This window comes from Akebia trifoliata, chromosome 3, assembly GCF_017979445.1.
Source record: "Akebia trifoliata isolate Shusen 1 chromosome 3, ASM1797944v1, whole genome shotgun sequence".
Taxonomy (NCBI): Eukaryota; Viridiplantae; Streptophyta; class Magnoliopsida; order Ranunculales; family Lardizabalaceae; genus Akebia; species Akebia trifoliata.
Genome location: NC_141377.1, coordinates 31,389,340 through 31,403,593, shown reverse-complemented (window position 1 = coordinate 31,403,593; position 14,254 = coordinate 31,389,340). Strand labels below are relative to the sequence as shown.

The following is a 14,254-nucleotide window of genomic DNA, read 5'->3' as shown; positions in this document are numbered from 1 at the left end:
ATTATGATTAGGCTCATATAAAAAATCCTAAACCTAAAAATTAGAAATCTAATGAACCAATCAAGTCGTGTTGATGTAAGCTCTGTAAAAAATATCCATTATTGATGATCTTCACATTCAAGCAATGTGAAACATCTCACGATCTTAACAAAGCTAGTTAAACTGACTGACAATATTCTTAAATGTGACTTCATCAAAATCCATAATTTATTTGCCAACACAATCCTGCCCTTTGGATAATACATATATAGAAACTATATATCCCCAAGACCACTTCCAATAGCTCACATATACAGAGATTCAAGAGTGAGTTTTCGAGCTTCTGTATCATCTCTAAAGGGTGGTGTTAAATTCACTCTGACATTATTGATATACTTTTATACCCACTTATCACCAAGTCCACTGAATTCATGGAACCCCATGCTCTGGCATCCCTAGAACTTATCACTGTATAACAAACCAAACGATAAGGATTGGGCCTGGTGTTGGTATCAAGACATTTCAGCAATGTTATATTGTGGAAGATGAACCAATGCACAACACGGAAAAAAGAATACGACTCAAATGTTCAAGAAATTGAACCGCATGGGAAAAAAATGGTCTGACAATGTATCAACCAACAGGACTAAAACATGTCGGTGATAATTTCCACCCAAGAATTCAGATACTAAATGTTAATTTACTCTGCTAAGAAAATAATGGTATTAAGAGCATTAAGTTGTGAAGGTGAAATGGAAAGCAATTAATCAAATACTCTAAGAAATTCTACAGAGAGCGATGAGTAACTAAAGGGATGAATTGGACATTTTCCGAATTGTTTATACAAGACATATGGGCTATGTTCTCACTAAAACAATTGAAAAGGATGAGAAGATGGTAGTTAATGTTAAGACCAGCAGTTGAAAATCAAACAAAAAGCAGTTCTTGAATAGAAAACATAATGTCATAAACAGTGAGAAGACAGAAGAAAATGAACAATAGATATAATTAGATTGTCTAACACTACAAACTCTTAAACCTACTCATCCCATGTTTGAAATATTCAACAGGTAAAAAAAAATTATTGTAAGCTGAACTTCCATCTCCTTTTACAAAACTCATACATGAAAACCTAAGGAAAAGAAATAAATGTGTTATGCCTTCAAATGATCTATTCTACCGAATAAAGAAAATTTTCTACCCATTTCTAACACCACTCAAACCATTCAGTAACCATCTCCCAACCCTAGATTGTTTCTCCATTTGTCACATAATTTGAAAGATTATGCATAGCGTGATTCACATGGTTTTCTTTTCCCCTTTATGGAAACCAAAATGAACTATAAAGGCAGTAACAAAATGCGAGGAAAGAAACAGGTTCCTCAAGTGCAAAACTCCTAAATGATATTCTGTCTTTTACCATACTTTAGAGCTTTCTGAACCCTTCCAAAACTCTTTAGCTTTCTCATGATTTGATGAAGGAGACACATAATGAGACTGACACTCTTGATTTTGTCGACGTCCTTATCACCTCCATATTTCACTTGTCCAAAACTACTTCCTTGGGTCCTTCGTGGTTGCTTATCATACTTTTTTTCTTTTTTTTTTTTTTTTAGGGGGGGGGGGGGGGGGGGGGGGGTCATAATGCCTCATTGGCCCTCACCTAACCCAAATTGTTTGTTCAACTCTCTCTCCTGGCCTTGGTGATAATATCATTCGCCTCTCCGAGTTGCTTCCTTAGGTCCTCCATCCCTTGCCCAACTCAAAGTCATTCCATACATCCACTATGTTATCGTGCCGCCTCTTTGAGCTCTGTTTGGCCCTCACCTAACTCGACCTTGCCTTCCTGGCCATGGTGGCACATCTGTCTCTCCAAGTCGCTTCCTTGGGTCCTCCATCCCCTGCCCAACTCGGAGTCATTCCATACATCCATTATGCTATTGTGCACCTCTTTGAGCTCTCTTTGGCCCTGCCTAACTTGACCTTGCCTTCTTGGCCTTGATGGCACATCCGTACCTCCAAGTCACTTCCTTGAGACCTCCATTCTCGCCCAGCTCAATTGCTATCACTATCTCTGTAGTGTAGCCTTGATGCCAACTTCCTCTAAAGATTCACTATCCACATTCCCTATAGTTGGATTTCCCATGAACAAACTTTCTCCCTGAACATACCCCGATACCAACTCCCACAAAAAGTTGGCCTTCCCCTAAAATAGGCTCTTTCCCCCAACACAAACACACACACACATTGCGCAAGTCTGAGAGGCTTGAGCTAATGACCACGATATAGCTCAAGTTAGCCTTACCAATGAGCCCCACGAAATTCCCCAACTCTCAATGGCACTCACACAAGAAAATAGATACACATTTGCACTTGACTTGGAAGTTTTACTCGCTCTTCAAGCTTAGCTGATCCCAAAGGGGATGATTACAAATGAAGATCTCACCTCTTCATATAGACTTGGGAGGACTTTCAAGACAACTATATCATCAATTCATTTTCCAAAACCTTCTTAATCTACATTTATGACTATCATAGACCTACTCTAGAACATCCCTATTTTATTACATTCCCAAAGTGTCCAAGACAATATATAATCCTTATGCTATGCTAGAGAATCCCCTAAAATCTTCTAGACTCTTTTATCTCCTCAAGAATATTCTACATTTTCTACCATCTTCTAGAGCTTTATAGATCCTTCCAAAACTTTCTAGCTTTTTCAAAATCTGATGAAGGTCACATATCGCACCACGGAACCATGACATAAGGGTGTCAATCAAGCGAAGAGGTGACAAGATGTTGCATACGTGAAGCTTTGACTACATTGAACCCAACCAATCAAAAGAGCACAAGCCATTGCTCCATTGGATTCCCTTAAGCCGACAATATATGAAAGGACTGAAAGGCTTGTTAACTTCTCATCTTTACAAATAACACCAATTCTTAGTAGATCATGGATGCAAATGTAACATTGATATGGGGCATAATTCTCCCACTTCCCCTTTTTTACCAACACAGCTTAATTTCCTTTTCCATCTCCTCTTAGTCCTCCTTGATCCAAATCAAAGCAAAGAAGGCATCAGGCAATACCTAAGGAATAGGGTGTCCCAAGCTTGCCTAATGGAAGAACAAGATTCATTCAACTAACCCCAAATTTTTAGGATAATGATGATGGACAAGAATTTCTCCTAAACATGGTATAACCAACCCTAATAAATGCTTTTTTGTTTGGTTGCTAAACTTTGGTCAAATCCACAACCTCAAATTCACTTTGCAATATTCCAACTGACCGAACTATGGGCTCAAGATCCATTTTGTTGTCAAATCATTTACATAAAATTTCCACAATAGATATTTGCAAAACAGCGGTCATTTCCACACACACTAACACACGCCCACGGCTTTATCATCATCACCACCACTGCCACCACCAACTTATCCTACATATTGTGGTCGATTGTCATGAATTTCCTTTCACCGTTTAACTGTCTAAAGCTATGACATAAAATTGCATAGACTATATAGATTAAAATTGGAAAGGCCTAAGATATGCCTAAAATACATTTCCTAAATAGAACAAAGGGTTTTGTTTCTCCTTTTCATCTAAGAGTTTCGCTCAATCACCTGATGCTCCAAGTCTTACGAAGAACCTCAGCAAACCTAAGTTAACAACACTAAACCATGACAAGATTCAGCCTTGAAGATTTGACCAACTTGTTCCTTGCCCAATTACTTTTTTAACCTTGATCATGTCATACGCCGATTTAAGAAGTCAAAAGAACTAGATGGACCTGTATCATACTCAACGAAATAGAAAAGCCTAGATCAAAATTGAACTCCATTATCAGGAAGAAGGAGAAAGTCCTGCAATACTTCATCTTCACAGCAAGAATAGATGACAGAAAGCACCAAAAATTGTTTAACAGAGACAAAATGAGACTAAAGTTGATGCAAGATAGAATAATGGAGAAGAAAGTGAGTGGTTGATTTGCCACTTACCTTGCAAAGCCAACAGAAATCAACTGAAGTGATACCCTAAGGCCAGATATTATCCAAAGTCAGGATTTCAATCAAAGGAAACGATCCAAATATGCAATGTACCCATTGTCTCTGGAACTATGGTCAACATCTCAATTTATGTTTGAATAAGTTGACTTTATATCCTTTGAACCACCTCAAAATAGATTATGTTCACTTGGAAATAATTTGGATGATTTTTAAGCTAAAGAAAAGACTAAAACTAAAAAAATAAAAAATAAAAAAGCTAAGGGCATAAACTGTACAAATCCAAGCCAACAGGGTGGGAAACAATCAAAAAGACAAAACTGAAAAATAAAAAACCAAAATAATTTAAAATAAAGAAAATAATAAAGCTGGAATCCAAAAATTAACCAATTTTTCTCAATGTGCCCCTAAGAGAGTGAAATGGCACAGAAGTAGCATTCCAAACGACCATTCGATTTACACATTTGGCAAAAACCACAATGCATATTATCAATAGTAAGAATTCTATCAAAGGATACACACCCGATAAAAAATGTCACTTTGGAAGAAACCTTGGAAAATAAATAAGGTTAATTAAAAAAATAAAAGAAACAGCCTACAGGACTAGTTCCTCTTCCATGGACCATGAGATTAGTGTGTATCCTAGGTGAGTCCATCCTCTCCATCCACTAGAAGGACAAACCAATAGCAGACAGAAAATCGGACGGATAGAACAAATATCTAAAGGTATGTTTGATTGCACATGGAAAATAGGGTGGAAAATCAATTTCCATGGAAAATGACATTTTTCAAGTGTTTGATTGCACATGGAAATGGAAATTCATTTTTCACCCCAATCAAAAAGTCCACCAAAACATGGATTTCACTTCCCACCCATATGGGTGGGAAAGTGAAATCCACCCATATTTTCCATCCCTAATTCTTCCCCACTCATATCTTCTTCTTTCCTACCACCATCACCACCACCACCATTACACTAACCTCGTCGTCATCGTCATCACTCGCGCCGTCTCCATCTCTATCATCACCATCTCCGACCACCTTCTCTCTCTCTCTTCTTCTCCTTCTTCTCCATCCCTTACCTCCTCCGCCACCACCACCACCACGTTTTCCCCCCATCTTCTTCATCATCTTCTTATTCACTTACCTCCGTCGCCGCCACCATCACCATCACGTTTTCCCTTCTTCTTCCTCACTTGCCTCCACCACCACCACCGTCTCCGTCGCTATTGCCGCCGCCGCCACATCCTCCCCCCTCCCTCTTCCTCCTCATCTTCTCTTCTTCTTTTTTTCTCATATTTTTTCCATGATTTTATCCAAGTAAAATCAAACAATGGAATTTGATTTTCCAACTCTACCTATTTTCCACCACTATTTTTCCATGGATTTCAAATTCCATGGAAAGTCACTTTCCATGCAATCAAACATACACTAAGTCTCTTGATGAGAACTCCCACTTTGTGAGTTCTCACCCTCATGATGAGCTGGCCATCTGGGCTGTTTATGCCTCTTTCCCTGAATTAACTTCTTTTATGTAAAACCACTTCATTATGTCATTACGCAACACCATGACTAAATATAGATATCTATAAGATCTTCCCCAAAGTCTTCAAATGAATAATTGGAAAGAAGCACAGTTAGATTGAAAATGATGCTCCCAAAAAATTAATATCATCTCCTAAACAGTCTTTTAATATGTAGAACAGTTAGTTTTAGAACCAAAATGTAGTATCTGAATATGATATCACGAAACCTTAAAATACAATGGTACATACATAGGAACAATTACAGATAAGGGCAATCTAAAATCTGTTCTTGATAAAACCATATAAAGGGTGGGAATTAAATCATACTACAAGGATCCAATAACTCAACTTCTCCTTAATCGTTCTATCTTGGCATCCAGATAAGATAATTAGCTCTTAAACTAGTAGTGGAGATGAAAAAGAAATAACATTAGAGAGAACATGAATGTCTGAATTTCAAAAAACGTGTAACACTGCAGAGAAAATTCATTGACTTATAAACTATTTTGAGAAGTCTCTGCAATAGACGACAAACTTACATACAAGAGAAACATACGGATGCAATGGGAGGACCTAGTAATGGTATTCACATTGTCTACCTGATTGTAACAAACTTGTTGGTACCATGTTTTGCCCAATACATCCTCAAATCAATAGGATTAGAAAAATTATACCCTTCAGCCGCAAGTTTCTCCAACACTTTCTTGAACGCTCCCAAACTCATTTTCCGCCCGGCGATCCTTGCACCACGCCTTTTCGTGCTCATTGGTAATGGGTACACCGAAATACTTGTGGTACAACATGCTGATTGCCAACCACCACAACCCCATCGGTAGCACTGCTGAGGAGTTCCAGTGCAAGAACAAACGGGTGAAGGTATACCCGAGATATCCATATCGAACCCATTTATGACAACTCCCATGCTTTTCTTCTCAGGCTTTCCTCGTTGAACGGAAGAATTAGTTTCATCTTTTGGCACGGTCCTCTTAGTCTTCTTTGTTTTGGGGGATTTTTGGGCACGACTATTCCGTGTCTTCTTCATAGGACCGTCCCCTTTACTGCTTGATTCTTCCATTCTAGACACCCTTTCTTCCTTCGACGAATCAGGTTGTTGTAGCATTTGGAAAGCGTGAGGTCCCGGAGCTTCGGATAGAATCGTAAAATTAGGGTTTCCTGGTAGCATATTTAGAAGCTTATCTCTCTGGTGGATCCAACTGTCCCTCACAAACTCCATAGGGAGAGACGATCCCGGGATCCCACAATCTCTGTGGTGAAAAGAACCATTGGTACCAATCATGGAAGCAGTGGTATCTCGGCCCGAAAGGAGAGATTTAGTGTCTCTCTCCACCACACTTGACATCAGCTGTAGACCAAGGTTCCCTTTAAGGGATGGTTCATAATAACCCCAATTACGGATACCCAATCCGCTATCATCATCCATTAGTGCAACAAAAGGGACACAAAATTAACAGCAAAAATAAATAAAAACAATTTTTATCTGGTTTCGCTCAACCCATATATTGCATTGTGCCCACTCCTACCGAATCCCTAGTAAATCTGCATGAAACATTAATCCAGAACAAATGAAAATGAAAATTCTACTTAGAAATTAGACATGAGAGTTCGTTCAAATCATCAACATTTCTTTAGGGCAAAAAAAGTATAAATTTTGCACAAAAAAGAATTCTTAAGGATTGGCACCAAAAAACAAATCCAATTCAAATATCTATGAAGCTAAAACAACAGAAATCTCAAACAAAGATCCATCAACCACCCAGACCTACAAATAGTTAGAGACAAAAAAAGGGTTTGAAAATCATCTGAAATGCCCTCAAAACTGAACGACATTCTAACAAATCTCACCTTTCGGGGGGTTTTATGGCTTGGATCTCTGAACAAAGACAGAAAACGGAACATGAATCCAAAAAAACAAAGGGTTTAGATCACAATTCAATCTTTTCACCAGAGAACCCTAATGTAAACAAGGCTTATACATATGAATGACAGATATAGAGACTAGCGAGAGGACTTACTCGAAGGAAGCAAAGAGCTCCTTAGGGTTCTTATTTTTCCCTAACTGTGATGTTCAGAGACGAAAGGGGCAAAATTTTCCGGCCTTGTTTGTTGACAAAGCCCTTTTGTGTTAAAATGTTTGTTTATATATTATTATATAATTTATCAATTTTTCTTAAATTTATTTATAGAAAAAAAAAAAAATTCTAATAAATATATATATTTGTCTGGAGTAGAATACCAGGTAACAACACACCGGGCCTATCTTATGTTCTTGCCAGTTCTGTACTCCTGTCTATGGTTTTTAAACTAGGTATCTCATCTCGTTTGGCCCCACCAAAGGTGCTGAGTTAACTCATCCGAGTCCTAATGTGTACATTGAGTCATGCTGGTTTAACTTTATTTAATATTACATATTTCAAAAACACAAAATTCGATTAACTCGATCAAGTTTTCATTATCTCAGTCGATATTTTCAAAATTTTGGAGGAGTCAACTTGGATATTCAATGAGTCAATGTGATATATGATTCACATAGACCATATTGAGACTAAGAAGACTCGCTCAAGTTGTCTCGATGTCTTAGAGAGGCCATTTGAGAGATAGAAAGAGAGAAATAGTGATTTGAATAACAGTTACATACATGCACAAAAATTAGACTTATGAAAAATTTTCACCTATATAATTAAAATCTATATATTCACTGCATCCAACTACCATATAATAACAAATATACATCACTTCAAAGGAAAAAAAAATAACTACAATTACAACTTAAAAATGTACATAGATCAATTACACATCTCATATCGATCAACAGTTGTTCACGTCATAAACATTAACTCTCACTCTTTAGACATATACATACAAATAGATACAATACACATGATTCTAATATATACAAAAAGTTCAAAACTACACAAAATAGTTTCACTAAACTCCAATCTCAGCTCACATATAACAAAAATAATATTCATCAGTATAATCTTGCAACCCCTCTATATAATGTTCTCTATCATGAATAGACATCTCGGTAGTTAGGACATTTGTAATGTTATGTTAGTAGGGTGAGTAAGAGGAAAATTACTCAATAGTAAACTCACATTTTAAATTAATAGTCTTAATATGAATACATAAACGAGCTAATTTATTATAAACAATGCAGATTTTTAAATAAATAAACAAAACGAATAACACTCGAAACAATCTAATATTTAATAAAACAATGACAAAATATATTTATCTAATAATAAAATAAACATGTCATAAGAATATCAATCCTAATGATGTATTTAATAAGAATGATGAGATACATAATCAATACGAAAGTATCGATCTATATATTTATGCTCAAGTACTTAACCAATGTGGAACTAACTGTGAGTTCTTGATTTTATGATATATCTAGCAATTTATCATAATTAGTTGATCGTGTTTTTCGACTCAGGTTGATTGTTGATTCTTAACAGAGAGTAATCGTTTGATTACTTAATACTATAAATGATCATTTGACAAGTCAACTCTGTAGACACCCAAATTTGGACGGACTCTTCATGCAAAGTGTCCGAAAGTACATAAAAATTAGAATGGACCCCAGGGTCTAAATCCTCAAAAATTCACTTATCTCTCCTATAAATAGTGTAGGACTCTCTCTTACTTAGCCCACGGGTTAAGAACCTTCTCCACCCTCACAATCTCACTTCTCATCCCAATCCAATCCTACCCTAATCAAATCCAACCCAACTCAAAATCATCATCATCAGACCTCTCAAACCCAATCCTAATAAAATTCAACTCAACCCTAGCCCATAAGATCCAAACTCCGACCAAAAACCCTTATTCTAAGCCTCAACCTAAATCCAACAATCACCATCAATCACTACAATAACTCAAAATCATCATAAGGGGACACATGTCATCACCTCAACACACCTCCCTAATTCATTTATCAACCACATCACCATTTTCTAAAAAACTAACCTACCCTCATCTCACTCATACTTATGTCATAACCTACCCCCACTACTCTATTCAAACTTTTCATCACAAGTTACTCTCACACCCCTTCTCCCTAGTCAACTCACTTAACACATACACCCCACACTTATTTGACACATATCACCATCTCCTCCACCCTCCTAAAAAATTAACAACCACTTTCTTACACCCCCTCATTCTTCTAATCAAAATCCACTCCATTCAACTCACCAAACACTCAATCCAAATAGGTTGAAAGATCCAACCCATTTGGATTATAAATAACACATTTATACCCCTTCTACAAATGTTCTTCTACCACCTTCAATTTACACACATCTCTTCTCACAAACCTCACACCACTCTACCATTTTTTATCTTTTCATATCATTTTACCCTTAAAACTTACCTTCAAAATCTTATAAAACCCCCTATTCTCAACACAAAGGGGGAAGAGGAAAAAAATAAGTCTTAAAAATAACTCTCAAGGTTCACTTTCAACTTTCTCACAACCTTACTATACAAGCACATCAAGACTAATAGACCATTTGGAAAAACTGTACAAAAGCTTCAATGTATTGAACAAGTTTCTAGTTTCCAAGCTTGGTTGTTTAGTTAGAGTTAAAAACTCTTTTCGATAGTTGATTTATTAAGCAATTTCAGTCAATCCCCTCGACTATCAATAAGTGAATGAGGCTCTGCAAAAATCATACGGTAACAAATCTTTTCGACATCCTCTCAGTGTGTTTGAAGATTTTATAGGTAAGTTCTTCTTCTTCTTATTTTGTTTTCTTCTTATTATTCTTCTTCAATAATAATAACTATAATCAGATTTTTCCATGTTTTTATTTATTTATTTTAATTCAAGATTGATTTTTTGCAATTGAATTGATTGATTTTTCAATATGAGATTGGTTTTCAATTAATTTGATTTCCCCTAAAACCAATGGGCAAAATCAATCTCAGATTGATTTATTTAATGATATATTTTCTCTTAATATCTAAGCTTTAACTTTTACTATGAAAGCCTTAAATTTAGAATTGATAATGGTATCTCAACATTTACTTATTATACCCAATTAAAAATAAAGAAAATAAGTGAATGGGGAGTAATAAGTTTAAAAATGTTCAAATACCTTTTGAACAATCTTTAAAAGAATTTCATCAAAATTTGTTATGTATATAAATATTTATACTCACTGCAAACTAGATTTGTAAGCTTCAAATTTGATTATTTTGAAGTGTTTTTATTATTCATTTAGATACTTAATAAAACAAATAATTATATCCACAAAAATATATACAAAAGAAATTTGTTATTGAAATTCCACCTCGAACTTTTGGCTATATAGATATTTTAGTATAATTAATTAAGTTATTTTAAAAAAATATTAATTTTATGCCATGTGGAATACATCAAATGATATCCATTACCCACACTAATTTCCCAGGAAAATCATAACTTACCAACCTAACAAAGAATAAAAATATAATATAATTATTATAGGCACCCTAACTTTTACTTATTCCCAACCATTCACTTGTTTTCTATATTTTAAATTGGGGTTTAATAAGTAAAAGTTAAGATGTCATTAGCAATTCTTTAATAAAATTATAACTTCACTAATAACCTTTATAGGACTTTGGTTTGAGTCGTGCAAATAGAAGTTTATTCTTATTTTATTAGATTTATATTTTTTAAGTTTTTGTAGTTTTTTATCAAGATAATGTCTAGTCAACCATCAATAAAGGTATATTAGGATTCAACGATATATAAAATTTGAGTGGAATATTATGTTGAAGTAGTTAAAAAATATGACAAATGATGAGGAGGTCTAATCCTAAAAGGGCATAATTATTTTACAACTATATTTATAGAAAGAGTAAAAAAATCTTACACCAAAGGTCAATATAAGCATCGTTGGGATTACATGAAGGATAAATGAAAAGCATGAAAGAATCTTAAGATTAGAATGGGATGTATATACAGGATCTTTTGAAGCAATTAATGAACAATAGAAGTTATATGTTTTCGTAACTTTTTTTATTTTCGTATGATAATAAAAGCTAAATGAGTTAGTTAATTTTTTTTCTTCTTCTGATTATGTTTTATATATTTTGTTAGTTAAATAAATATTTTAATCAATTTCGATATAAGGCATTAGAGTACGAAGATGAACTAGACCAAATATTTGTTGGAATCATTGCAATGGAAAAATATTTTATAACCTCAAATAAAACTTCTTCAATCATGCAAGATAGTCGTGTTTCTCTCAATGATTTAGATGCAGATATTGATGATGTAAATAAATGATCAACAATAAATGCTTCAATTGATCTAGTTGAAAAATCTATTAAAGAAATACCTAGAAGACATCATAAGAGATTAAATGAGTTTGAACTCTCTTCTACCACACGTGTGAATGCGAAAGGAGTGCAAAAATGGGTGATGTTCAAGTACATAAAATTCTATGTGATAACTGACAGTATAGAGGCATATTTAAAAAAATAAAAAATGATGCAAAGTGCAAACAAAAACACTTTTATTATCTCATACATCAACCTGTTAAATATTTTTCATGACATTAATCGGTGTGGACCAGTATGGATGTTTTTAATTAACAAATTGTTCAAAAAATCTTCTAACAGAGAAATTTTTGTTGGATTGATGAATATTGATCACATGTTTACATTAGAATGAATAAAAATAAAGTTTGAAGAGGTTTATAAAATCTCGTGATGGATAATCTTTTGAGGATAAGATATATTTATTATTATAATTTATTAAATGCTATAATAGAACATTGATATTCTTTTTTTTTATTACCATAATTATTAGAAGACATTACTTTAATTTATTAAATTTTTACATGAATTTTTTACTTAGTATTTTTACGTTATGATTGGTAGAAATGTTTGTGTTTAAGTTTTTCATTTTTCATTTAAATTTTATATGATTGGATAATTATTAATTATTATATGTTTATGCTAATGTCATTTGCATATATGCAGTAATAGATGAATGTTAGCATAAAGAAAAAAAAATTCTTTTTTATTTTACTATGGAATTATTACTGTACAAGGAATCGACGCATGAAGTAACTGTGTCGAACTTTACTACTTTTTTATAATTTATATGTTAGAGAAATAATTGATTCAAATAATCCAGTACCTTGCTATGATAATTTTCGCATAGATAATTATGTCTTCAATAAATTATGGTATTTTATAAGAGATAGATGATTACTTTAAGATAATAGAATAGTAAGAGTTAAAGAACAAATTGTAATGTAAAGAATAAAAATAATCAGGATAGATTCCAACATTCTAGTGAAATGATAAATCGATATTTTCATCACGTGTTGCAAGTATTATATAATTTATCTCGTGACTTAATAAAAATACTTGATTTGAGCATCACATTACCAAAAATATTAGCAGACCAACAATATTTTTTGTAATTTAAGATAATTAATTATTTAATATTTAAATTAATATAATTAATAACATAATAATTATTTAATGTTTACTTTTAAATAAAATAGGATTACGTAGGTGTAATCGACGATACAATATACATATAGTTATACCATTTGATAAATAAATACCATTTTGATCAGGAAGAAATATTAAATGTACACAGAATATCTTGGCTATTTGTTTATTTGACATATAGTTCACTATTTTTTTAGTTGGATAGGAGGTTCGGCATACGATTAACGAGTTTTTCAATCTGCGTTGAGCGATCCAAATTTAAATTTTCTGCATCTTTTTGTTGGTAATAAATCATTATTTTATTTTTGATATTTTTTATACTCATTAAGGTAATTTAAATTTATTGAATTTTGTTTAAATTGCCTTAGAAAAATATTACATAATTTATGCATGTTACCAAAATATGCAAAGATATCTTATATCATATCGTAATATACGGTATCACATATATGATTTTCATAAAAAAATGTGCCAAGAACGAATGATGAGTGGTTTAATTATTATCACTCTTCGTGTAGAAATATTATTGAGCATTGCTTCGATGTACAGAAAAAATAAAATTAAATCTTATTTTTTAATTTTTAATATTAAATCTTATATTTATACTTATTGTTAACATATTATTACTTATATTAGATAAATAATCTCTTTGTTTAATATTATTTTTAATTTCATCCAACAAATTCTAGACAACAGGTTACCAAATAATTTAACATCTTGATAATACAATTAGACAATATGTTAATAAACAATATACTCAATTCTGCAACAACTTTTTCTTAACTTTGACAACTTAATTCAACATCAACAACTTTACGTACAGTTTTTCTAAACAGAACATAAGACCAAATAGTCAATTTTTAAAGATCAAGAGTAAAATTCAAAGAAAATCAAATCAATAAAGATAAAGTAAGGACTAAAAGAAAAAAAATAATTCCTTTTCTTTTTCCCCTCTCTTTCTTTTATTTTTGTATTCTTTTAGTCTTAAAATAAGATGAAAACCCTCATTTACCTCTAGCTCGATTAAAAAAGGTAGAGGTTAAAAAAAATCTTTTCAAAAAAAATATTTTTAAAATTCCTACACTAATGCATACACCACAAAATATTTTTTGGACTAAGGTATTAGGCCCCTTTCTTATAAAAATAGGTTTTAATTAAAAAGTCTATATTTTTTAAGCATGTTCAAAGGTATGAATCATGATAAATCCCCTTCCTCGATAAGGAAGTCATCTTTGATTTAAATTGAAATCAAAATCTTT

At 33.1% G+C, this 14,254-nt stretch overlaps 1 protein-coding gene across 3 annotated transcripts; it reads right to left on the bottom strand.

Annotated features, from left to right (window-relative positions):
• Positions 1 to 5,918: 5,918 nt before the first annotated feature.
• Positions 5,919 to 7,691, bottom strand: LOC147406376 (protein BASIC PENTACYSTEINE1-like). 3 transcript variants are annotated; one of them, XM_086434383.1, is made up of 2 exons: positions 7,544 to 7,691; positions 5,919 to 7,067 (listed from the first exon to the last, which is right to left on the bottom strand). In XM_086434383.1, exon 2 carries the CDS (start codon positions 6,949 to 6,951, stop codon positions 6,106 to 6,108), a length of 846 nt encoding a protein of 281 aa, XP_086290509.1. In that variant the 5' UTR covers positions 6,952 to 7,067; positions 7,544 to 7,691; the 3' UTR covers positions 5,919 to 6,105. The 3 variants fall into 3 exon arrangements, with proteins under 3 accessions (XP_086290509.1, XP_086290507.1, XP_086290508.1); XM_086434381.1 differs by having other exon boundaries at positions 5,919 to 7,401; positions 7,544 to 7,686; XM_086434382.1 differs by having other exon boundaries at positions 5,919 to 7,069; positions 7,375 to 7,679.
• Positions 7,692 to 14,254: the final 6,563 nt, after the last annotated feature.

Bases quoted from the DNA above. Each gene is read 5' to 3' on its own strand.
- LOC147406376 (XM_086434383.1), bottom strand. From the start codon at position 6,951: ATGGATGATGATAGCGGATTGGGTATCCGTAATTGGGGTTATTATGAA.